The sequence below is a fragment of the Salvelinus fontinalis genome, chromosome 1, assembly GCF_029448725.1.
Source record: "Salvelinus fontinalis isolate EN_2023a chromosome 1, ASM2944872v1, whole genome shotgun sequence".
NCBI lineage: Eukaryota > Metazoa > Chordata > Actinopteri > Salmoniformes > Salmonidae > Salvelinus > Salvelinus fontinalis.
The window spans coordinates 75,672,452-75,697,151 of NC_074665.1; the positions used below are offsets into that span (position 1 = coordinate 75,672,452).

General features: G+C 44.4%; 1 protein-coding gene and 1 pseudogene across 1 annotated transcript; both read right to left on the reverse strand.

Moving 5' to 3' along the window:
• Nucleotides 1-3,128: 3,128 nt before the first annotated feature.
• Nucleotides 3,129-14,058, reverse strand: LOC129862061 (uncharacterized; annotated as a pseudogene).
• Nucleotides 14,059-18,458: 4,400 nt separating this feature from the next.
• LOC129862067 (membrane-associated progesterone receptor component 1-like) lies at nucleotides 18,459-23,953 on the reverse strand. The gene is made up of 3 exons (XM_055933408.1): nucleotides 23,558-23,953; nucleotides 22,127-22,282; nucleotides 18,459-21,643 (listed from the first exon to the last, which is right to left on the reverse strand). The coding sequence occupies exons 1-3, from the start codon at nucleotides 23,850-23,852 to the stop codon at nucleotides 21,549-21,551; spliced, it is 546 nt and encodes a 181-aa protein (XP_055789383.1). The 5' UTR covers nucleotides 23,853-23,953; the 3' UTR covers nucleotides 18,459-21,548.
• Nucleotides 23,954-24,700: the final 747 nt, after the last annotated feature.

Here is a 24,700-nt window from a genome sequence, read left to right on the forward strand (position 1 = left end):
ATAGAGCTGGCTGCACGGCCAAACTGAGCAATCGGGGGAGAAGGGCCTTGGTCAGGGGGGTGACCAAGAATCCGATGGTCACTCTGACAGAGCTCCAGAGTTCCTCTGTGGAGATGGGAGAACGTTCCAGAAGAACAACCATCTCTGCAGCACTTCATCAATCAGGCCTTTATGGAAAAGTTGCCAGACGGAAGCAACTCCTCAGTAAAAGGCACATGGCAGCCCACTTGGTGTTTGCCAAAAAACACCTGAAGGACTCTCAGACCATGAGACCATGCGTGGTAGGAGTAGGATTCATCTGTACCTCTCTCAGTGGTGCTTTAAATGATCTGTGGCAAAATTTAGATTTTTTTATTAGCCTCAACAAGTTTGTTTTTATTACATATTGCTCTTGGAAAGGTCATTTTCATAGAAACACAAAGATGTGATATTATTTGTGCTGTACTCAGAGTATAGGTGAGTCATTTCAACTGTAGAAAATGTGTTGTTGAAGTCAACAATATTGTTAAATCCATAAACAGACGCCCACCCAGACAATAATGACTATGTAGATTGTGATAAGCTGTCGTTGTGAATGGTCTCATCCTCAGGACAACGGGCCAGCAGTGTCCTATCGGTTCCCACACAAGACATTCTGGGTGACCCTCAGTGCCACTCTCCTCCTTGTCATCATCGCCCTCAGCATCACGGGGCATCTATGGCTCAGACAGTCGGACGAAGAGGTAGGAGAGACAACTCACATCTGATTCACCTGTCGGAACGCAGTGCTTTGTTATCTGGCATTTAAACTATGAGTTGCTGTAGCCCAATCAAGCATAGAAGCACACATGACTGTAGTTGATGGACAAAATATTTGCTCACACTTGTACAATCACAATGTTGATAGTGAGTTTACACTGAGTAAACCTATCCCTCTACTGTAGTCTTTACAGGTTGTTAGAATCACAGTTCCGGGATCAGACTGGAACCCTGATCAATCGATCAGCATTGGTGGACAAGCACAACCTGGTGACCTATTCTGTGACCTCACAGGCCAACCACACGTCCACCGTGCTCTTTGATGTCAAACATGTAGAAAGACTTTTCTGAGTTGAAAGTATATTGAACTGAGACAAGCTCCGACCTTTCTATTGGTGTGGCTGTTTCTCAGTATTCAACAACACTTCACTGAACTGACTCATGTTTGTGCAGGGTTTGATATGTTACAAGCCTGAGAACCGGGATACTTGCTTCCTGCGTAAGATGGAGAGATCTGATTATGAAAATGTGCACTCCCTCCTCCAGCAATCAACGCAACAGGTAAAGATGGTCACTCTTTCAATTTATAACAGCGTATGAAACATACTACTTTGGATTTCACATCATATGAGTCTCAGAGGAACTATGCCGTTTTGGGACTTAAATTGGCATGGCAACAACTAAAGGGTATGCAGAAACAGCTTACTGTGTCAGCCACTCTCCAAACCAACCGTTGTTTTATTGGAGCTGAGGTGAGTCACACTGTTGCTGCTAATGTGTAAAGTGGCAGTAGGGGTGGATCATAGGAAGGGACTCATAGCTTAGTGCCACTTCTGCCTCCCTCTCCATACCCAGCCAGACCCTATTGGATTTAGGGGTGTTGATTTTGGAATCCCTCTCCTCTCCCAGTCCAGAGAGAAAGGGAGGGGGGGGGGGGGGGGGGGGGGGTAATAGACCAAACAAGGCCTTACATGCTTATAGTGTAGTGAGTCTCTCCAGGACTGAATTCCTCAGGGCATCTGATCCTCCTAGCCCCCTCTCTCCCCTGGATCCCCTTACAGGTTGGGACAGCAGTGAGGCTCAGACCTGCACAATGGCCACTCTGTTTGGGGAGTACTGGGTTTGTTAAGGCTTCGCTGTACTGGAGAAAGAGGAGAAACTATGGTTGGTTAGCGAGGGAAGGGCCAGTCTGGCAGAGGACAACTTTTAATGAGGTATGCTTTTTGGTTATGTGTGGTCAATGTCAATGGTCATTACAGAATGGATGGGTTGCTTTTCTGCTGTGGAACTGGGAATCTACAGGGCCATGATGACATCCAGCTCTGTCCTTGCTGCCCATTCATTAGTTATTTTACTTCATCAAATTGAATAATGGTTCTCTCATTTAGGCCTAGGCTAATTCATCTATTCACAAGAGCTCGAGTATGATGAAGCTACTCATGTCATTACCTCATAGTGAAGGGCCACTGTGCAGCTGGACTAAATCATTCATTGGTTGTATAGACTTTAGTTACTTACATAGAATAGCTCTCTCAAAAGGTAAATATGCCAAAATCCTAAGTGTTTCATGCTTTTCTCATGCTATCTGAGTCGTTTGAGATGTGACTCGCATGGTATCAAGTATCTCATAAAACTAGACTTTAGCACAGACCCACCGATTGTGGTCATTGTGTCTGATTTACTGGATAGACTTAATCTTTATAGAAATGCTGGGCCTTTCTGGGGTCGATCTCTCCGTTCTGCAGCACAATGCTCTTCAGAGTGGAGGGAAACAGGTTGTTAGAAGGTTTGCTCAGGCGTAACAGCATGTTAAGTGGTCCCTATCGGACTCATCAATAGTGTACATGGTGCAATTACTAAATGGTCTTTGTGCCAAATGAGACAATAACAATAACCTGGCAGACCACTGAAGTGATCTAATAAAGACACTGCACTATAACTACAACTTGAGTTTGTCTGCAACAGCTATTTTGAACCATTCTGTTATACGTTAATTTACACCATTTTTATTTGTCGTTTGAAAAACCACTGAGTGCAATCATAACTCCTCTGGTGTACATGTTGCTTATTCTCATCATTCCTAATAATCCTGAAATAATGTGCTCCAACAATTACAAATGTGCTCATCTCCTGCCAGGAGAGCCAGTTGGTGTTGTTGGGGAATGAGACCCAGAGACAGACAGAGTTTCTGGGGGTGATGGGGGGCAGTCAGGTGGACGTGCCAACCCTGGAGGAGCCTCTACAGGCTGTGTCAAAAAAACTCCATCCACTGGACCAGGAGACACAACAGTGAGACCAAGGAGTGGGACTACCCTTCTTCACGTCATTAGCTACATGCTAAATACACATTCACTTGCCTTGACATTTACAATAACATAAGCATTAAAAGATGAAACTGTGAAGCATTTTATTTTAAAGCGTGTCAAATGTTATATTCAATTCTGAGAAGTCAAGTCATACAAAGCAAAGACCTGAGCCCTTTTGTTAAACAAGTTCCTTGCTCCTCGTCTGTGTGCTGGCAGATGTTTCCAGAATAGAGCAGCTCCCTGTCTGTGTGCTGGCAGATGTTTCCAGAATAGAGCAGCTCCCTGTCTGTGTGCTGGCAGATGTTTCCAGAATAGAGCAGCTCCCTGTCTGTGTGCTGGCAGATGTTTCCAGAATAGAGCAGCTCCCGGTCTGTGTGCTGGCAGATGTTTCCAGAATAGAGCAGCTCCCTGTCTGTGTGCTGGCAGATGTTTCCAGAATAGAGCAGCTCCCTGTCTGTGTGCTGGCAGATGTTTCCAGAATAGAGCAGCTCCCTGTCTGTGTGCTGGCAGATGTTTCCAGAATAGAGCAGCTCCCTGTCTGTGTGCTGGCAGATGTTTCCAGAATAGAGCAGCTCCCTGTCTGTGTGCTGGCAGATGTTTCCAGAATAGAGCAGCTCCCTGTCTGTGTGCTGGCAGATGTTTCCAGAATAGAGCAGCTCCCTGTCTGTGTGCTGGCAGATGTTTCCAGAACAGCGTGAGAAACATAATCCTGAAAAACAGTGCTGTGTGACCTTTACAAAGTCACAGCAGTAAATAAGAAAAACAACCTTTAGGCTAAACTCACTGCTACCTAACTACAGCAGGTAGATGACCAATACAGTATCTAACTCTCTCTGTAGCAGAGAGCACTGATAGCCAACTATTTGAGAGGATGAATTTGCTACTCTGAATCACCAAGTGAGTAAAACTCAATGGAGATACGATTCCATTAGCAGGCAGCAGTTATGACTTGCATACTTTGAGGTTTTGTTGGTATTTTCTACCAAACTGCCTGTTAAGTAACAGACCTTCTCTCTCTCGCTCTGTGAAGGTCCAGGTAAACAGCGTTTAGTCTACTTCTGCATAGACATCTGCTTCCCTAGTAACATCTGTGTCTGTCTGCTTCTACTCCCTGCCGGAGTGACCTGCCATCATCCAGTCTCAGGCAGCACATACCAGCGCTTATCAGGGAAACAAAGTGCTACTTCTCATCCCCGCTAAGAAACCGGAGTGTCGCCGGCTCCAAAAAAACACTGAATACAACCGGGGAACAGGAGCTGGCTTTCACTCTCAATACTGCAGCCCCTGCCACCTTAGTCCCTCCTATGCCTCCGCTCCAGTCCTTTCCCTTCTGAGAGATAAGCGACGGTAACAGCTGTGAAGTTTATCTGCAGACTACACTCGTCACCTTTCCTTAATGTTTAATACGTTCCCAGTTGTCCGTTATTTTTGTTCTTGTTATTTCCTGTACTGTAACCCACAGCAGATGAGTCATCATGTGTGTAACCATTCCTGTTTGCAGGAATGTCTTAAAATGACTTGATCCCCTAAATAAACCAAGTTGTGTATAGATTCTCTTTTTTAGGGTACTAAAAAGAAAGAAAATGGAAAGATGCTAACACTTCACACTAAAAAGTGTGTGTCAAGTGTGAGTGTCAAGACAAAAGCACCACAGAGTAAATGTTGCACACCAGTTAGTCTTGTTACTGGAATTCATCATATCCCATACGATCACACATGGGATGCAGCCCTGTTATATCCTGGACAGTCACTGGTGGGATGCAGCCCTGTTATATCCTGTACAGTCACTGGTGGGATGCAGCCCTGTTATATCCTGGACAGTCACTGGTGGGATGCAGCCCTGTTATATCCTGTACAGTCACTGGTGGGATGCAGCCCTGTTATATCCTGTAGTCACTGGTGGGATGCAGCCCTTTTATACCCTGTACAGTCACTGGTGGGATGCAGCCCTGTTATATCCTGTAGTCACTGGTGGGATGCAGCCCTGTTATATCCTGTAGTCACTGGTGGGATGCAGCCCTTTTATACCCTGTAGTCACTGGTGGGATGCAGCCCTGTTATATCCTGTACAGTCACTGGTGGGATGCAGCCCTTTTATACCCTGTACAGTCACTGGTGGGATGCAGCCCTGTTATATCCTGTACAGTCACTGGTGGGATGCAGCCCTGTTATATCCTGTACAGTCACTGGTGGGATGCAGCCCTGTTATATCCTGTAGTCACTGGTGGGATGCAGCCCTGTTATATCCTGTACAGTCACTGGTGGGATGCAGCCCTGTTATATCCTGGACAGTCACTGGTGGGATGCAGCCCTGTTATATCCTGTACAGTCACTGGTGGGATGCAGCCCTGTTATATCCTGTACAGTCACTGGTGGGATGCAGCCCTGTTATATCCTGTAGTCACTGGTGGGATGCAGCCCTGTTATACCCTGTACAGTCACTGGTGGGATGCAGCCCTGTTATATCCTGTACAGTCACTGGTGGGATGCAGCCCTGTTATATCCTGTACAGTCACTGATGGGATGCAGCCCTGTTATACCCTGTACAGTCACTGGTGGGATGCAGCCCTGTTATATCCTGTACAGTCACTGGTGGGATGCAGCCCTGTTATATCCTGGACAGTCACTGGTGGGATGCAGCCCTGTTATATCCTGTAGTCACTGGTGGGATGCAGCCCTGTTATATCCTGGACAGTCACTGGTGGGACGCAGCCCTGTTATATCCTGGACAGTCACTGGTGGGACGCAGCCCTGTTATATCCTGTAGTCACTGGTGGGATGCAGCCCTGTTATATCCTGGACAGTCACTGGTGGGATGCAGCCCTGTTATATCCTGGACAGTCACTGGTGGGATGCAGCCCTGTTATATCCTGTACAGTCACTGATGGGATGCAGCCCTGTTATACCCTGTACAGTCACTGGTGGGATGCAGCCCTGTTATATCCTGGACAGTCACGTATGGGATGCAGCCCTGTTATATCCTGTACAGTCACTGGTGGGATGCAGCCCTGTTATATCCTGGACAGTCACTGGTGGGATGCAGCCCTGTTATATCCTGGACAGTCACTGGTGGGATGCAGCCCTGTTATATCCTGGGCAGTCACTGGTGGGATGCAGCCCTGTTATATCCTGTAGTCACTGGTGGGATGCAGCCCTTTTATACCCTGTACAGTCACTGGTGGGATGCAGCCCTGTTATATCCTGTAGTCACTGGTGGGATGCAGCCCTGTTATATCCTGTAGTCACTGGTGGGATGCAGCCCTTTTATACCCTGTAGTCACTGGTGGGATGCAGCCCTGTTATATCCTGTACAGTCACTGGTGGGATGCAGCCCTTTTATACCCTGTACAGTCACTGGTGGGATGCAGCCCTGTTATATCCTGTACAGTCACTGGTGGGATGCAGCCCTGTTATATCCTGTACAGTCACTGGTGGGATGCAGCCCTGTTATATCCTGTAGTCACTGGTGGGATGCAGCCCTGTTATATCCTGTACAGTCACTGGTGGGATGCAGCCCTGTTATATCCTGGACAGTCACTGGTGGGATGCAGCCCTGTTATATCCTGTACAGTCACTGGTGGGATGCAGCCCTGTTATATCCTGTACAGTCACTGGTGGGATGCAGCCCTGTTATATCCTGTAGTCCCTGGTGGGATGCAGCCCTGTTATACCCTGTACAGTCACTGGTGGGATGCAGCCCTGTTATATCCTGTACAGTCACTGGTGGGATGCAGCCCTGTTATATCCTGTACAGTCACTGATGGGATGCAGCCCTGTTATACCCTGTACAGTCACTGGTGGGATGCAGCCCTGTTATATCCTGTACAGTCACTGGTGGGATGCAGCCCTGTTATATCCTGGACAGTCACTGGTGGGATGCAGCCCTGTTATATCCTGTAGTCACTGGTGGGATGCAGCCCTGTTATATCCTGGACAGTCACTGGTGGGACGCAGCCCTGTTATATCCTGGACAGTCACTGGTGGGACGCAGCCCTGTTATATCCTGTAGTCACTGGTGGGATGCAGCCCTGTTATATCCTGGACAGTCACTGGTGGGATGCAGCCCTGTTATATCCTGGACAGTCACTGGTGGGATGCAGCCCTGTTATATCCTGTACAGTCACTGATGGGATGCAGCCCTGTTATACCCTGTACAGTCACTGGTGGGATGCAGCCCTGTTATATCCTGGACAGTCACGTATGGGATGCAGCCCTGTTATATCCTGTACAGTCACTGGTGGGATGCAGCCCTGTTATATCCTGGACAGTCACTGGTGGGATGCAGCCCTGTTATATCCTGGACAGTCACTGGTGGGATGCAGCCCTGTTATATCCTGGGCAGTCACTGGTGGGATGCAGCCCTGTTATATCCTGTAGTCACTGGTGGGATGCAGCCCTGTTATATCCTGTAGTCACTGGTGGGATGCAGCCCTGTTATATCCTGGACAGTCACTGGTGGGATGCAGCCCTGTTATATCCTGTACAGTCACTGGTGGGATGCAGCCCTGTTATATCCTGGACTGTCACTGGTGGGATGCAGCCCTGTTATATCCTGGACAGTCACTGCTGGGATGCAGCCCTGTTATATCCTGTACAGTCACTGGTGGGATGCAGCCCTGTTATATCCTGGACTGTCACTGGTGGGATGCAGCCCTGTTATATCCTGGACAGTCACGTATGGGATGCAGCCCTGTTATATCCTGTACAGTCACTGGTGGGATGCAGCCCTGTTATATCCTGGACAGTCACTGGTGGGATGCAGCCCTGTTATATCCTGGACAGTCACTGGTGGGATGCAGCCCTGTTATATCCTGGACTGTCACTGGTGGGATGCAGCCCTGTTATATCCTGTACAGTCACGTGTGGGATGCAGCCCTGTTATATCCTGTACAGTCACGTGTGGGATGCAGCCCTGTTATATCCTGTACAGTCACGTGTGGGATGCAGCCCTGTTATATCCTGTACAGTCACGTGTGGGATGCAGTCCTCTTTCCAGATATCCATCAGATTTTTTAAAGACTTAACTTTTGATTAAGTTAGTGAATTTAAATACATTCATCTAGCTGTGGCCCATCACAAAACTCCTTGCCCAAGCTATAAGACAAACAAGGCCATGACACACTCTCCCTGTATCCCCAGGCTGTTTCAATGTAGTCCTTTGACAAATATAAAAAGAGCCTCTCCCCTCATAAATAAACTATTGTGCAAGCAGAAGCTGTGAGAGACATAGACAGGTGGATATTTATCTACAGTCAAAGAGCTTCGCTGTGAGACAAACAGCTGTGTGGATATTTATCTACAGTCACAGAGGTTCACTATAGAGTAGCTCCTCATCAGCCCAGACACACCCCAGCCTTCTGATGGCCGCTGTACTCCCTCTTAATTTCCCCGGTCTCCACACACCACTGCTGTGCCAGGTTGTCAGAAGAGGCTGTAACACATACATCACACATTTATTGATCGTTACGTCAGAACTGCCCAAAGTCAGTTAAGTCAATCTAGCCACACTAGGATGGAAGTCAGTCACTTTCAACCACAAAACAATCATTTACTCTAGTTCAGGTCTCTCCAACCCTGTAGGTTTTCACTTCAACCCTGTCCCTAGAGAGCTACCCTGTAGGTTTTCACTTCAACCCTGTCCCTAGTGAGCTACCCTGTAGGTTTTCACTTCAAACCTATCCCTAGAGAGCTACCCTGTAGGTTTTCACTTCAACCCTGTCCCTAGTGAGCTACCCTGTAGGTTTTCACTTCAAACCTGTCCCTAGTGAGTTACCCTGTAGGTTTTCACTTCAACCCTGTCCCTGGAGAGCTACCCTCCTGTACATTTTCACTTCAACCCTGTCCCTGGAGAGCTACCCTCCTGTACATTTTCACTTCAACCCTGTCCCTGGAGAACTACCCTCCTGCACGTTTTCACTTCAACCCTGTCCCTGAAGAGCTACCCTCCTGTACGTTTTCACTTCAACCCTGTCCCTGGAGAGCTACCCTCCTGTACATTTTCACTTCAACCCTGTCCCTGGAGAGCTACCCTCCTGTACATTTTCACTTCAACACTGTCCCGGGAGAGCTACCCTCCTGTACATTTTCACTTCAACCCTGTCCCTGGAGAGCTACCCTCCTGCACGTTTTCACTTCAACCCTGTCCCTAGAGCTACCCTCCTGTACGTTTTCCCTTAAACCCTGTCCATGAAGAGCTACCCTCCTGTACGTTTTCAGTTCAAACCTGTCCCTAGAGAGCTACCCTCCTGTACGTTTTCACTTCAACCCTGTCCCTGAAGAGCTACCCTCCTGTACATTTTTCACTTCAACCCTGTCCCTAGAGAGCTACCCTCCTGTACATTTTTACTTCAACCCTGTCCCTGGAGAGCTACCCTCCTGTACGTTTTCACTTCAACCCTGTCCCTAGAGAGCTACCCTCCTGTACGTTTTCACTTCAACCCTTTCCCTAGAGCTACCCTCCTGTACGTTTTCACTTCAACCCTTTCCCTAGAGCTACCCTCCTGTACGTTTTCACTTCAACACTGTCCCTAAAGAGCTACCTTCCTGTACGTTTTTGCTCAAACCCCAGTTGTAACTAATGTGATTAAGTTTATCAACTAGCTAATAATTAGAATCAGATGCGCTAGATTAGGGTTGGAGTGAAAACCTCCAGGATGGTAGATTTCCAGGAACAGAGCTAGATAAAGTGTCAATACACAACTCATTTAGTAATGATCGTTAGACATCTTCCTCTTACACGTCTGGTCTGCCGAGCAGGTTGCCAGCAGCCTGTTGGGAAAAACACAGTTAAGTCACATAAAAACTTACTATACAAGACGTGCAATCAAATCTGACTACTACAGATTCGTATAGGCTGCATTATGCACACATTCCTTAAAAGATGTGTGTGTGTGTGTTGTACTCACGTAGAATCAGGGCTGAATTTGCAGCGGACGGAGTAGTGCTTATTAGCGGGGATCTTGGTTTTTGGGATGAGCTGTGTCACCTTGTCACCCATCCCTCCTGCCAGGTTCCACACGTAACAGTTTACCTGTGAGGTGGAGCGAGATCACAATTACTACACTGAACAAAAATAGAAACATGGAACAATTTCAAAGATTTTACTGACTTACAGTTCATAAGGAAATCAGTCAATTTAAATAAATTCATAAGGCCCTAATCTATGGATTTCACATGATTGGGAATATAGACATGCATCTGTTGGTCAGATATACCTTTAGAAAAACAGTAGGGGTGTGGATCAGAAAACCAGTCAGTATCTGGTGTGACCACCATTTGCCTCATGCAGCGTGACACATCTCCTTCACATAGAGTTGATCAGGCTGTTGATTGTGGCCTGTGGAATGTTGTTCCACTCATCTTCAATGGCTGTGTGAAGTTGCTGGATATTGTCAGGAACTGGAACACGCTGTCGTACACGTCGATCCAGAGCATCCCAAACATGTTCATTGGGTGACATGTCTGGTGAGTATGCAGACCATGGAAGAACTGGGACATTTTCAGCTTCCAGGAATTGTGTACAGATCCTTGCAACATGGGGCCGTGCATTATCATGCTGAAACATGAGGTGATGGAGGCAGACGAATGTCATGAATATGGGCCTCAGGATCTCGTCACGGTATCTCTGAATTTAAATTGCCTGTGATAAAATTCAATTGTGTTCTTGTCCGTAGTTTATGCCTGCCCATACTGTAACCCCACTGCAAAAAATGGTGCACTCTTTTCACAACATTGACATCAGCAAACCGCTTTCCCACACAACGCCATACACGCTTTCTGCCATCTGCCCGATACCGTTGAAACCGGGATTCATCCATGAAGAGCACACTTCTCTAGCATGCCAGTGGCCATTGAAGGTGAGCATTTTCTCACCGAAGTTGGTTAAGACGCCAAACTGCAGTCAGGTCAAGACACTGGTAAGGACGATGAGCATGCAGATGAGACGGTTTCTGACAGTTTGTGCAAACCCATAGTTTCATCAACTGTCTGGGTGGCTGGTCTCAGATGATCCATCAGGTAAAGAAGCCGGATGTGGAGGTCCTGGGCTGGTGTGGTTACACGTGGTCTGCGGTTGTGAGGCTGGTTGGATGTACTGCCAAATTCTCTACAACGATGTTGGAGGCGGCTTATGGTAGAGGAATGAAAATTAAATTCTCTGGCAACAGCTCTGGTGGATATTCCTGCAGTCAGAATGCCAATTGCATGCTCCCTCAACTTGAGACATTTGTAGCATTGTGTTGTGTGACAAAACTGCACATTTTAGAGTGGCCTTTTATTGTTCCCAGCACAGGGTGCACCTGTGTAATGATCAGGCTGTTTAATCAGCTTCTTGATATGCCACAACAGGGATATAAACAAAATTGGGCACAACATTTGAGAGAAATAAGCTTTTTGTGCATATGGAACATTTCTGGGATATTTTATTTCAGCTCATGAAACCAACACCTTGCACATATATTTCTGTTCAGTGTAAATTATGTATTAGAGTGTACAGTCCAGTATAACATAATTCATTTGTTAAGCATACTGACCGAGCCATTGACTGCTGCCATGTAGGTGGCATCAGGGTTGATGTGGACTGAGTTGATGGACACTTCTGGTTCAGGAATAAGCTGCCCATTGTGATCGGTCTTCAGATCCCAGATATGGATCACACCGCTCTGGTCCCCCACGATCAAGTCAGCCTGGAAAATGCACAAGCCCAATTGAGAATCAATTAGATACAATAGACAGAGTTTAAAGAAAGTTAGGATTAGCCTAGGTGTTTATCAACAGTTAACAGTACAATGCTGACAGTCCAGTAACAGTGTTCCCTCTAGTGGTGGCATATATCAAATCACTTTTGAGACACTGGTTGCAGTCTAAAAGACAAACCCAGGCTAATGTTAGTTAGCTAATTAATTTGCTAGCTATCATACAGTAGGCATATATATTAAATATATAATTATTAATAAGTAGACATGCACTAATAATTGAATGTAGTGCATATAAAGCACCCACAAGCCACCGGTGGCTGAAAACACAATCATCGCAGGCTGAACGAGTGACGTGATAGGGTGTGTCTTTTAAGCGTTTGGACCGCAGCCACTGACTTACCTGGTTGGGATGAAGACACACGCACAGTTTATGGGAGCATTGACCTGAAAGATCCTCTGGCATTGCAGGTTCCTTGACCTTGGACCAGAGCAATGTTCAGCTTGGTGAGAATGCCATAACATGCTCCACAGGCAGGCAGACAGTATTATCAACAGTACCCCAGGTCCCAGATGCGAGCCATGCAGTCCACTGACACCGTCATAGTTTATGACCAGGGTTGGGTTATTGGAGTTTAGATCACACATACGGATGTGTTGATAACCTTTGGAACAGAACAAAAGACACACAGTCAAGCCCACATTAATTATGATGATAATTATATGTATGGTTTTGCCTATTTTATTTCTCAACAAACCTGCAGCTGCAATCATACTTCTGTCGGGAGTAACTTCGAGGGAGTTCACTTGGTGAAAGTACTGGTTAAGAATATAATTAAAGGTTGCTAGCTATAATCATTGTGCAACAACATACTGTAACGACCCTGGGTTTATAAGCGCTGAAATCGACTCTGCCGCTCGAGCATGCTTTTGCGGCACAGTCGATAGCGCGCCGGACCTCGGGCTAGGAGGTCGAGGGTTCGAGACCTGCTCCCTGCATGTTTCATTACATTGGTGTCAGAAGTGATCGGACCTAGCATCCACGACAGTGCGTGTGCTTGGCCGGTGAGCGCGTTCCTGTAAGACGTAAAGTCGCAAGCTAGCGCGAGGACGCGCTCTTTGAAAGGAGGGAGTAGTGTAACGACCCTGGGTTTATAAGCGCGGAAATCGACTCTGCCGCTGGAGCATGCTTTTGCGGCACAGTCGATAGCGCGCCGGACCTCGGGCTAGGAGGTCGAGGGTTCGAGACCTGCTCCCTGCATGTTTCATTACAATACATATTAAAAGGTAGCTAGCTATAGTCATTGTGAAACAACATCCGTATGAGTAAAATACATATTTTAAAAGGATTGTGCTCACTGGGATGTTCACAAAAATATCTCCAATTGAAGGAGTTAGAGACTTGGAGCACTTTCTAAGTTGTTACAACAAACAACAACTGGTGGTCTAGAAACGAAATGAAAGCTAAATCTGCAAGAAAGGTCTTGATGAATTCGTGTGAAGCAAGTGAAGGTAAGGATACAGAGTCTTGGTGCTGGACTGTCCTGGTGCAGATGCTGCTGTGGGCCTGCCAGAACCGCACTGTGTGGTCATATCCAGCGGTAGCCAGAATCAACGGGTCGCTACCCACTGTCCCTGGTTCACATTCATGCTTGAGTACAGGTATGTTGCCACTGTAAAACGAGCGGTAAACAGCATAACATATTAGAGGCATTCAAGAGCAATAATGCTAGCAAACAACTTTTTATCACTGTTACTTAACGTTAGCTAACAGGTATTTATAACGTCAACAACTCGCCAGACGTTAGCCTAGCTAGCTTTTTTAGCTCTGGTCCATGCGCACGCGTTGGATATTGCACGTCAACGAGAGCTACATTTTGTTTTTCTACAACACAGTAGTAAAATCTTTACCTTGATGAGTTTCTAAAGTATATTAAAGCAAATAATTTACAATTTAACGTACAAGAGCGCAGAGACAACTCGTAATGCTGTCGCGCGATGGACCACAGAAAAGTTAGCTATGCTAGCTAGTCGCCTTGTCTATTTAGTTTGTTAACCCATTTGGTGGCATGGTCCAGATGACAGTCACATAAATCGTGTACAAATAGCACCAATAAAAATATATTATCTTACCTCCAATATGTGTAGAATTTTAATGACAAAGGTTATGTAAAGATTACCCTTGCATGTGTTATTTCCGGAAATTTAAGAGCGTCAAATAGCTCCCCACTACAACAAGTACTGTACAATAAGTTCCGGATTCAAATCTTTTTTTGGTACCGGCTAGGTTCTGCAGTCACTTGGTGGTGGCAAATATGTTCTACTGGGGTGGCGGTAGTTTTTTTTGTTTTAGTTTCTTCTTCTTCTACTACTTCTATGGTATTATGGCAGTCCGCAAACATACGTTATAGGTGCATGCAGCCACCTTCCATGTGGGGTGAAAACTGAGGAACTTTAAGGCAGAAAAACAGGAAAAAAAACAAAAACATTTGCACGCAGTGGTTGAAAAAGTACCCAATTGTCATAATTGAGTAAAAGTAAAGATACCTTTATAGAAAATGACTCAAGTAAAAGTGAAAATCACCCAGTAAAATACTACTTGAGTAACTGTGTAAAAGTATTTGGTTTGAAATATACTTCAGTATCAAAAGTATAAATAATTTCACATGCCTTCTTGATTTTTTATTTATTTACATTTTACGAATAGCCAGGGCACACTCCAACACTCAGACATAATTTACAAACGAAACATTTGTATTTAGTGAGTCCAGCAGATCAGAAGCAGTAGGGATGTTCTCTCGATAAGTGTGTGAATTGGCCAATTGCCCTGTTCTACTAAGCATTTGAAGTACTTTTGGGTGTCAGGGAAAATGTATGGAGTAAAAAGTACATTATTTTCTTTAGGAATGTAGTGGACTAAAACTAAAAGTTGTCAAAATTATAAATAGTAAAGTACAGACACCTGAAAAAACTACTTAAGCAGTATTTTAAAGTATTTTTACTTAAATACTTTACACCACTGTTTGCACTTGCTTCCACAATTTACACTGCCTATGTATAGGAGACCTGGTGGACAGCCCGGATTCTTGCTACTTCGACTACCTTCACCCTTACAGGGCACTCCTGGAACTCGGGAACGTGGTTCCCACCACAATTGCAGCACAGTGTATCCACTGACTTTTCCACAACATATTTATTCCATCTGCACACTTGCCACTTTTTACATTTAAGAGACTGCAACGGTCTGTTCACATAAACTCTTACCACGTATCCCATATACCCCAGCTTTACATGTTTAGGAATAGAATCTTCATAAATTACTAATAGCACCAATAGGCTTTCATCTTTCCTTCCCAGTGGCGATTTTAGCATGTAAATTTTGGTGGGGCAACTCCCAAAATATTTTTGGGGATGCATGCCAGCAAAGCTACTACACAACACAACAGAATACATTAATTGCACTATAACGGTGACAAACGGAGCCTACATAAAGCTGTCCCAACAGCAGAGCTTTCTTTTCAGCACCATGGAGTGAATCCTTACCACCGCTACACCTGGCTATCAGGGGTGCTTTGTCTGACAGCGAAACAGTTTATTCAGCCTCATTTACTGCTTTAAAAAAAAACATAGCTAATATGGCTGACTTGCTTAAACAAATGTGGTTTCTACTGACAATTGAGATGTACAAATTATGGCATAAGGGAACGATGAGCACATTAGAGGCAATCCGTAATTTTGAATAAGACACTAATGAGCGAGCTAAGACGGACGTAGTCAATATAACTATTTGTTCAGCACTTTTAAAATGTACAGCGACATAATTCAGAACATGAACCGTTCTTACAGTATTCTCCCTGTACACCAAGTCAGAACTGTAGGATAAATAAAGGGGGCAGATAAGCAGACAATGAAAGCTCTTACAATATTCGATGATGACATTTCTCTAAAAAAAAGGCTATAGGCTACATGTGCACCACCAAGTCAGAACAGTAGGCTAAGTTATGAGGGGGAAAGGGACCAAATTATTAGGGTGAGACACATGTGCTACTAAAAGCTTACTACACAATATACACTTAGTATTACTTTCTTAGCTACAGTATAAATATCTCCTTTGCACATTACATCATTTATGCAGCAGCATACAATACATTTTTGGACTCACCATTGTGCTGTGCTCACTTGAACAGGAAGTTGGCGCAGCATTCCTTCTTATGGGAAAATGTTGTCATGAAACTTTGTCAAAGTTTGTCATTCTCTGGATTTATGGTGCTTTCAAGACAACTGTGAACTCTGAAAAAAAACAGGTCAAATCATGACGTCAGTGATCTTCAGGTCGGAGTTCTAGAAAGAGGCCCGTGTTCCCGACTTGGAATTCCGAGTTGGATGACTGTTGAAAATGTATTTTCCCAGTCAGAGCTAGTTTCTTTATGAGTTGCCAGTTGTCTTGTACTCACTGAAGTCTGAGATTTCCCAGTTCTGAATTTCCAGTTGTTTTGAACGCGGCAAAAGTCATGCTGGCCAATGTATTCAACCTTTTCTGGCCCATGGTGTTGCATGTGAATGTTTATCCTTTTAAACTTGGAAAAGAGACCCTTAAACCCAGACTTGGACTACACACCCTCTCCACCAAATAACAGGGGAAGCAAAATAGTGATTGCTTTGCCACGCTTGCCGTTAGCCACTGATTCCTTTCAAACCACTCATTGTTGAATTTGCGATTTCCAACTTGTTGTGTAATGTTTAGATCCAATGGCCAATGAGCACCGATTCGTTTGGTCTATCATTTCTCTTTATATGACAAGGATTAAAAAGAATTTGCTAGTAGATTGTCAACGTGATTCATGATGATGACTGCTTGTCTAGCTTGCTAGCTAAGATTTTGAAAGTATAATGTTCATATGATCAGTCCAATCAAAGCTACGGTAGATATAATGTGATTTGAAGTAATTTTTATCTGTGGCCAATGACCTTGAGCCTTCTTGGATGGGCACTTTAATGTAAATAAAATCAGCAAAAGAAAAAAAACATCCTCAAACTGTCAAATGTGTTTATTTTCAGCAAACTTGACATGTAAATATTTGTATGAACATAACAAGATTCAACTGAGACATAAACTGAACAAGTTCCACAGACATGTGACTAACAGAAATGGAATACTGTGTCCCTGAACAAAAGGGGGGTCAAAATCAAAAGTAACAGTCAGTATCTGGTGTAACCACCAGCTGCATTAAATACTGCAGTGCATCTCCTCCTCATGGACTGCACCAGATTTGCCAGTTCTTGCTGTAAGATGTTACCCCACTCTTCTACCAAGGCACCTGCAAGTTCCCGGACATTTCTGGGGTGTATGGCCCTAGCCCTCACCCTCCGATCCAACAGGTCCCAGACGTGCTCAATGGAAGATCCGGGCTCTTCGCTGGCCATGGCAGACCACTGACATTCCTGTCTTGCAGGAAATCACGCACAGAACGAGCAATATGGCTGGTGGCATTGTCATGCTGGAGGGTCATGTCAGGGTGAGCCTGCAGGAAGGGTACCACATGACGGAGGAGGATGTCTTCCCTGTAACGCACATTGTTGAGATTGCCTGCAATGACAACAAGCTCAGTCCGATGATGCTGTAACACACCGCCCCAGACCATGACGGACCCTCCACCTCCAAATCGATCCCGCTCCAGAGTACAGGCCTCGGTGTAACGCTCATTCCTTCGACGATAAACGTGAATTCGACTATCACCTCTGGTGAGACAAAACCGCGACTCTTCAGTGAAGAGCACTTTTTGCCAGTCCTGTCTGGTCCAGCAACGGTGGGTTTGTGCCCATAGACGACGTTGTTGCCGGTGATGTCTGGTGAGGACCTGCCTTACAACAGGCCTACAAGCCCTCAGTCCAGCCTCTCTCAGCATATTGCGGAAAGTCTGAGTACTGATGGAAGGATTGTGCGTTCCTGGTGTAACTCAGGCTGTTGTTGTTGACATCCTGTACCTGTCCCGCAAATGAGATGTTCGGATGTACCGATCCTGTGCAGGTGTTGTTACGCGTGGTCTGCCACTGCGAGGACAATCAGCTGTCCGTCCTATCTCCCTGTAGCGCTGTCTTAGGCGTCTCACAGTATGGACATTGCAATTTATTGCACTGGCCACATCTGCAGTCCTCATGCCTCCTTGCAGCATGCCTAAGGCACGTTCACACAGATGAGCAGGAACTCTGGGCATCTTTCTTTTGGTGTTTTTCAGAGTCAGTAGAAAGGCCTCTTTAGTGTCCTAAATGTTCATAACTGTGACCTTAATTGCCTACCGTCTGTAAGCTGTTAGTATCTTAACAACCATTCCACAGGTGCATGTTCATTAATTGTTTATGGTTCATTGAACAAGCATGGGAAACAGTGTTTAAACCCTTTACAATGAAGATCTGTGAAGTTATTTGGATTTTTACAAATTATCTTTGAAAGACAGGGTCCTGAAAAAGGGATGTTTCTTTTTTGCTGAGTTTATATGGCAGCACCCAAGGGGGCTTGAACTTTCTAGCTCTCCCTGTAGATGTTGCGGTGACATAGTGTCCCCATGAGTGACAGAACACTAAGCCAATCACGGCACAACTAGAGAAGATTACCAACACCTACACTCTGTATTTTCCGCTGGCTGCCTCTCGACCACAGAAAGCACTGAGCTAGGCTGAAACATCTGTATTTTGGAGCTGCCTTAAGAAAGCAAAAAAGAGACCATGCTTGTATGCGGCTTTATTAACTCAATATATGTATTTTACATTGTTTGCAAAATTATATGTGACACGTATTAATGGCAAAATAACATGCAAAACAGGCCAAAAATTACAGGTCGCCACTGTTTCTCCCATTCACCATAAGGTTCAATGGACTTGCATCTACTACTCCTGGTACGTGAAACGTGGTGCTTTAGATTTCCAGCCTTAAATTCCACAACGACGCCAGAGATGACACCTTTTACCGGTGCCCTGTTCAGAAAATCAAAGCTTTCTACATCATACTCTGATAACTCCCAGAGACACAGTTTATTTTTGTTCTTGTGATATACAATACATCAACACCATACCACTCCTGGTCACTTTGACTCCACCTTTCCCAGTACACCCTCCACCCTCTCCTTGACCGCAAATGGATGTCTCAAAATTACATTTTTATCTATGAAAAATTACTCCAAAAAGAACGAGGCATTATCAAACCGAGTCCTATCTTCATTAACAACTTTAACCCGTTTTGCGCCATTCTTCAATGCTACAGTTTTACACTAATTTCCATAAACTTTACTCAACGCGCCATCCGACCTCTGCCTCCTTCTTCTTTGGTATTATGGTGGTCCACAAACAAATGTTATAGATGCATTCAGCCACCTATTGTATTGGCTGTGCATCAGCCTACTATTCTTTAGTATGAATTCAATACACTTTGTGAAAAAAATTGTCCTACCAACTAACCCTACACCACTACTTTGGCTGATCCGACACAAGGCCAGCAGCCTGGAAGGATGGGACACTATCGTTCAAAACACCTTGTAAGTCTTCTTCAGTAAAATCTCATACACCCAAGTACATCTCTGCAGCTGCCACCACAACATCTATCCTCTGTGATCTATGATCCATTCCTGCGGTAAAGTTGACAGCAATGGCAATGAAAGCTAAAAAAACAACCTTACAGAAGCACGTTATTCCTATCACTCTCTATTGGCCTACTCCCTCACCTTGGACCCATCTTTCTTTACTACTCTCTTCACTGCCTCAGCATGTGACACCTTCTACACTACTCTGATCCTGGCAACCTCAACCTGCCTTTCTCTCACCAGACACCTCTGATCTCCAGCACCATGGTTACCCCTACAGTTTATACACAACTTTTTCCACAGAAACTACACATTCCTGTCTCATGTCCTCCTGCACACTTCTCACATCTAGGAATCTCCCTCCTACAACATGACTATAAGCTTGACACCTTAAACACTGTAATGGGTTTGGGACAAAAGCTCTCATGGGATAACGGACATCATTACTTCACTTTATTTGGTAAAAACTCTGCATAAAAACTCAGTAGTGCAGACAGTGTCTTCTCAGTTTCACCATTCTCCACCGGGTCTGCGTCACACCAAACGGCGGGCGTCACAGACACTGAGAATCTTTAACTTCATTTGATCCTCCTCAACACATCCTCCTCGACGACCTCCCGGGTGGTGCAGTGGTCTAGGGCACTGCATCGCAGTGCTAGCTGCGCCACCAGAGTCTCTGGGTTCGCGCCCAGGCTCTGTCGCAGCCGGCCGCAACCGGGAGGTCCGTGGGGCGACGCACAATTGGCATAGCGTTGTCCGGGTTAGGGAGGGTTTGGCCGGTAGGGATATCCTTGTCTCAGTATGTAAAAATGTAATAAGAATGTATGCACTCTACTGTAAGTCGCTCTGGATAAGAGCGTCTGCTAAATGACTAAAATGTAAAATGTAAATGTAACACTTAACGGCACTCCAGTTATCACTCCTTTCAGCGGCACCTTGCTCCAGAGAGGAAAGCAAGTCACAGTTCTTGTCCTCAGTCGTGTGATGCGGAGTGCATACTCCCTCTGGATGACAGAAACACAAAAAATAAAAATGATTCTACTTCGAGTCACCTTCACCGACCTAACATTCCCAAACCTCTTCTCCACCCAACCTGACATCACATACGGATCTGCCAGAAGGCAAGGATACATTCTCTACAAAAATCTAATTCCCACTGGGCTAGAACCATCTTGATCATCATGATGAGGCTCCAACACTGCGGTCTTCACCGCATTTGCCACCACAATTTTTTTTTTTTTTTTTTTTTTTTTTTTTTTTTTGGGGTGCCACCACAATTAATTTTGTGGTTTTGCCACCACAATTAATTTATCGCCACTCTGGTCACGTTCTATTTGCTTCTGTAGCTCTTCCAAAAGTTCTGTGTGATCCACCACTCCATATTCACTCAAAACATGTTCCAATTTTCTCATTTTTTTCCAGTCCACCATCTTACACACTGGCACACATCATTAGGTCATGGTGGTTCCCCTCCGTGGTATTACAGTCATCTACTGGTTTTATACACAAAAGATTGTTTGATAGGTAGCTCAAGATGTTTGTTTTTTAAATGAACAATAAAATATAGAATCCGGCAAGATCACATACAAAACATCACCATATACAAACAATAAACATGTAGAGAAATACAAGAAAGGTGTATACTACCTGTATACTGCTTTTACAAAGACACTACGGTATTCAAAATGTATTGTAACCTGAACATAAAAATCTGGTGCATTTTGGTAAATTAAAAGGGGCAATCTGCAGTTGCTACATCCACTTTTGGACTTATAATTGAATGATATTAACCCCTTGATTTTTGACGAATATAACTTATAAATGCCTCAAGAGTTTAGTTCAATAGTTAAAATGTCGTACCCCATTAGAACCCAACATATAAGCTTGTTTTACTCCAATGTGTGTAAACAAAGTAAATGTAAACAAACACTATTTAGCCTAAAAAACATAGTTAAAACTATAATTTAATATCATGGATGGTCAGTCGCTGCATCCAGATTTTTTTTTTACCCAAACAGGGGCTTGATAATGCTTTGTTATTGTTTCAACTGCTGATTGCGGCTTTAAGGTCTGTGGCATATGAACATAGCATAAGAGGTGATGGTCCATGACAATAATATAATGCAAAAGCCATCCAGGAGAAAGCATTTCGCTCAATGGCCGCACCACAAGCCAATATGCATCACATGATCCAAATTAATTAAAGCATCTGATTTTCCTGTGTGCACTTGTGAGTTCTAGTCTTTATTTTTGTCCTTGACCTCCTCGTCATCAGTGTACTCAGAGGGTTCCTCTCCAGGTTTCAGAAGTTTGCCAACATAGTCATACTTTTCTGTGAAAGGCAGGAAGAAGTAGAAAAGAACATTGAGTTCCTGAGAGACATTCGCTACACACGACACCACAGCTGAGCTCTAGGACATTGTAATCACTAGCTTTAGCCTACAAAGACTGCCTCCCATGTCTGGGTTTCAATTCACAGCGCTACCCAATGTAATTGATTGAAAGTGTTCATTTGATGCGAAGTAGTGTTTACGACATTATGCCCAGGTATGGTGCCATACTGAATGTGCTGTAGCTAACTCTTCTATCGTAGTCAAGTAAAACAACAGACCAAAGAGGTGTTGGCTGAAGCAGAAACGGACTGCAGAAACAGACACCCCACGAGGTGCATCAACAGTTTGCACTACATTCTGTTGAGTGGAGTGTGTGCATGTGATGTTGACTGCAAGAGGTACATTTCGCTTCAGGTAGAAGTTGAAAATACTGTATCTAAAGTGTTTTGTACCAACTTCTACCAACTCGTCCATTAACTCACGGGTGAACTGGGTCTCCCATTCGTTGAGGCTCTCCTGTTGCATGGCATTGAGGTCCGAGAGATCATCGTGTGCGTCTTTCAGGGCCTCCTTCTCCAGACAGAAAGTGGCCAGGCCCCTGGAGGCATCTTTACCAGCCAACAATCCATATGGACCCACTGGAGAACAACACACACAGACAAAGAGATTCATTTAAAATGTGATTGTGAATACACAAACTATTTGTCAAGGTTTATACATTTGCTGATGACTACCATTTAAAGCGGCAATCAGCCGTTGAAAACAAAAGCATACGCCCGCCCAGCCCGTTTTGGTAAAAATTAGAAGAATGAGGCTGGAGAAATGTAAACCCACTCAAATTCATAGACAGAGCTATGGATGCAAATACTGACCATCCATATTAAAACTATATAAAACTGTTTTAACCAGGTTTCCTTACTTTGTCTACAAACATTGGAGTAAAACAAGTTTCTATTTGGGGTTCTGATGGGTACAACGAAGCACATGAGGCATTTATCAGTTATATTCTTCAAGAACCAAACTTGTATCTCAATCAATGGATTTATATAATGCATTTAAAAGTCCAAAAATTGAGGTAGCAATTGCAAATTGCCGATTAAATGAAACAAGTATGCACTGTTTCTTAAATTTGGTGAAAATAAAGTTAAACTTCCACCCTCCAGACATACCTTGCTCTATTCTAAGATCAGATGGCTTCAAAGATAGCCCAACAAGCCCTCTATTCTCCAAGTTGAGACTGAAGATAAGATAGCCTGAATTCTTGGAATGAGAATCAGCCAGTAGGCCTATTATTGCTCTTCAATAGGCCTCAACAAGCCTTACTTTGTGCAACTATCTGGTCTGGCTGAATTGAACATTAAACCTCAAGCTATTTGTTCTGAATTGACATGAAAAGAACTGAGGCACAACTCAAAAGCGAGGAACATCAATAAGATAAATAGTTTACCATATTATACAGACTGAGAATATATGCAACTTCTACATATTTTCAGCGAGGGTGTTCCTCAGAAGGGCTTGCGTAATAGCGTAGGACATGATTGATCATCTCCGTGAGAGTTTACAACATGCCAACTCCGTTGAACACTCCAGTTGCAGCTTGTGTAGCCGCATCTCCGCCAGAGGGCTCTGTTCCGTTTCTGATTACCCGGAATAACGACGTCAGGAAGAACTACGCCCGTCAGCGGTCTCTCGAGGCTACAGCTCGCGTGTTGTGAAATTCGATCGCGGGCAATGATTTATGAAGAAGGGGGTGTGGCGTTTTAGAATGGTCGTACTAGTTATACACATACTCAATAGACACAAAGTAAGACACGTATGTATTAAGTTTACTGGGCAAGCCACTTGGCTACAGTTGCGCCAACCATTCCTTTGATCGGAAATAACAAATGTAAATAGCCTACAACTTCTTTTACCTGGCCCGTATAATTTCTTTCCTGTGGTTACATCAAACACCTTTGAATTGACAGCCATGAGAATTCTTCGATTTTGAAGCCCATCGTACGGTTGCAGCTCCGCTAAAGTGAAATCTCTGTTCTTGAGTTTAGGCAGAGGTTCCTCAACCTCGCCCATGTCTGCAGGCTTGTCTCCGCAGAAGATTCTGAGTAAAATAAATATGCAGAGGCCAAGCAGACTCAAATTCAACGGGGACGTGAACATTTCTTGCAAAATTCCTGAAGAAGATTCCTCGGCTGTCTCTGTATCAGCCATGTTTGTTTCTCTATGCTTGGGTGGGACTGTAGGCTACGTACCAACGATGATTTATTATAAGGTTTCCCCTTTCATCTGTGGCTGACTGGTGACTGTACTGGGACATGAGGCTTATCGAGGGTGTGTGTCAATACACCAATCACAGAGGCCAAAAATGAACTCTTATGCAGTTTTGACCAATGGGCTTTATGTTTAAAAAAAAATGTATAACATCAATTTGATGCCTTTAACAATCATATCTATTTTATCAATATAAAATGTTCTGCGCATACATTAATTCAGATCAGAATTTTGGTAGCAAATATGACCTTATAATTCATTGAATACTGACAATCTTGTCTTGCATGGTGGGTAGGGCATGCATTTTATTTTTTATTAACAAACAATTAAACTGTTATTAAATTATTTGAATCAAAAGACGAAAAAAAATGGGACCTTGATAACGACGTCGTCGTCATTCTGAATAATGACATCACATCCTGTAGCTAGCTTCTCCTTTAATATCCTTATCCAATACAGTACAGTACAGGATCAAGATAGGCAGAAACTGCTTCTCCAGTAGAAATCCCCAATCACACGTGTAGGCACTTTCACGGGGTTGGAGTAATAACATATTCAAATACACAAGATATTGGCTCGAATTTAGGTTGTGCCTTTAGAATTTGAGAAAATGAACTATAGAATATTTTTTCACCTCAGACTTACTTCTCAAACCCCGGCCAGGTCTGGTCTGCTTGGTCTGTTTTTGCAAGCGTTCATGGAAGTCTCACGATGTTGTGCCTCTGGGTTTAGAAACTCTGTCCTTTTGTTGGTTGAGTTCATGCCGACTAGAAGGGCAGGCGTTGCAT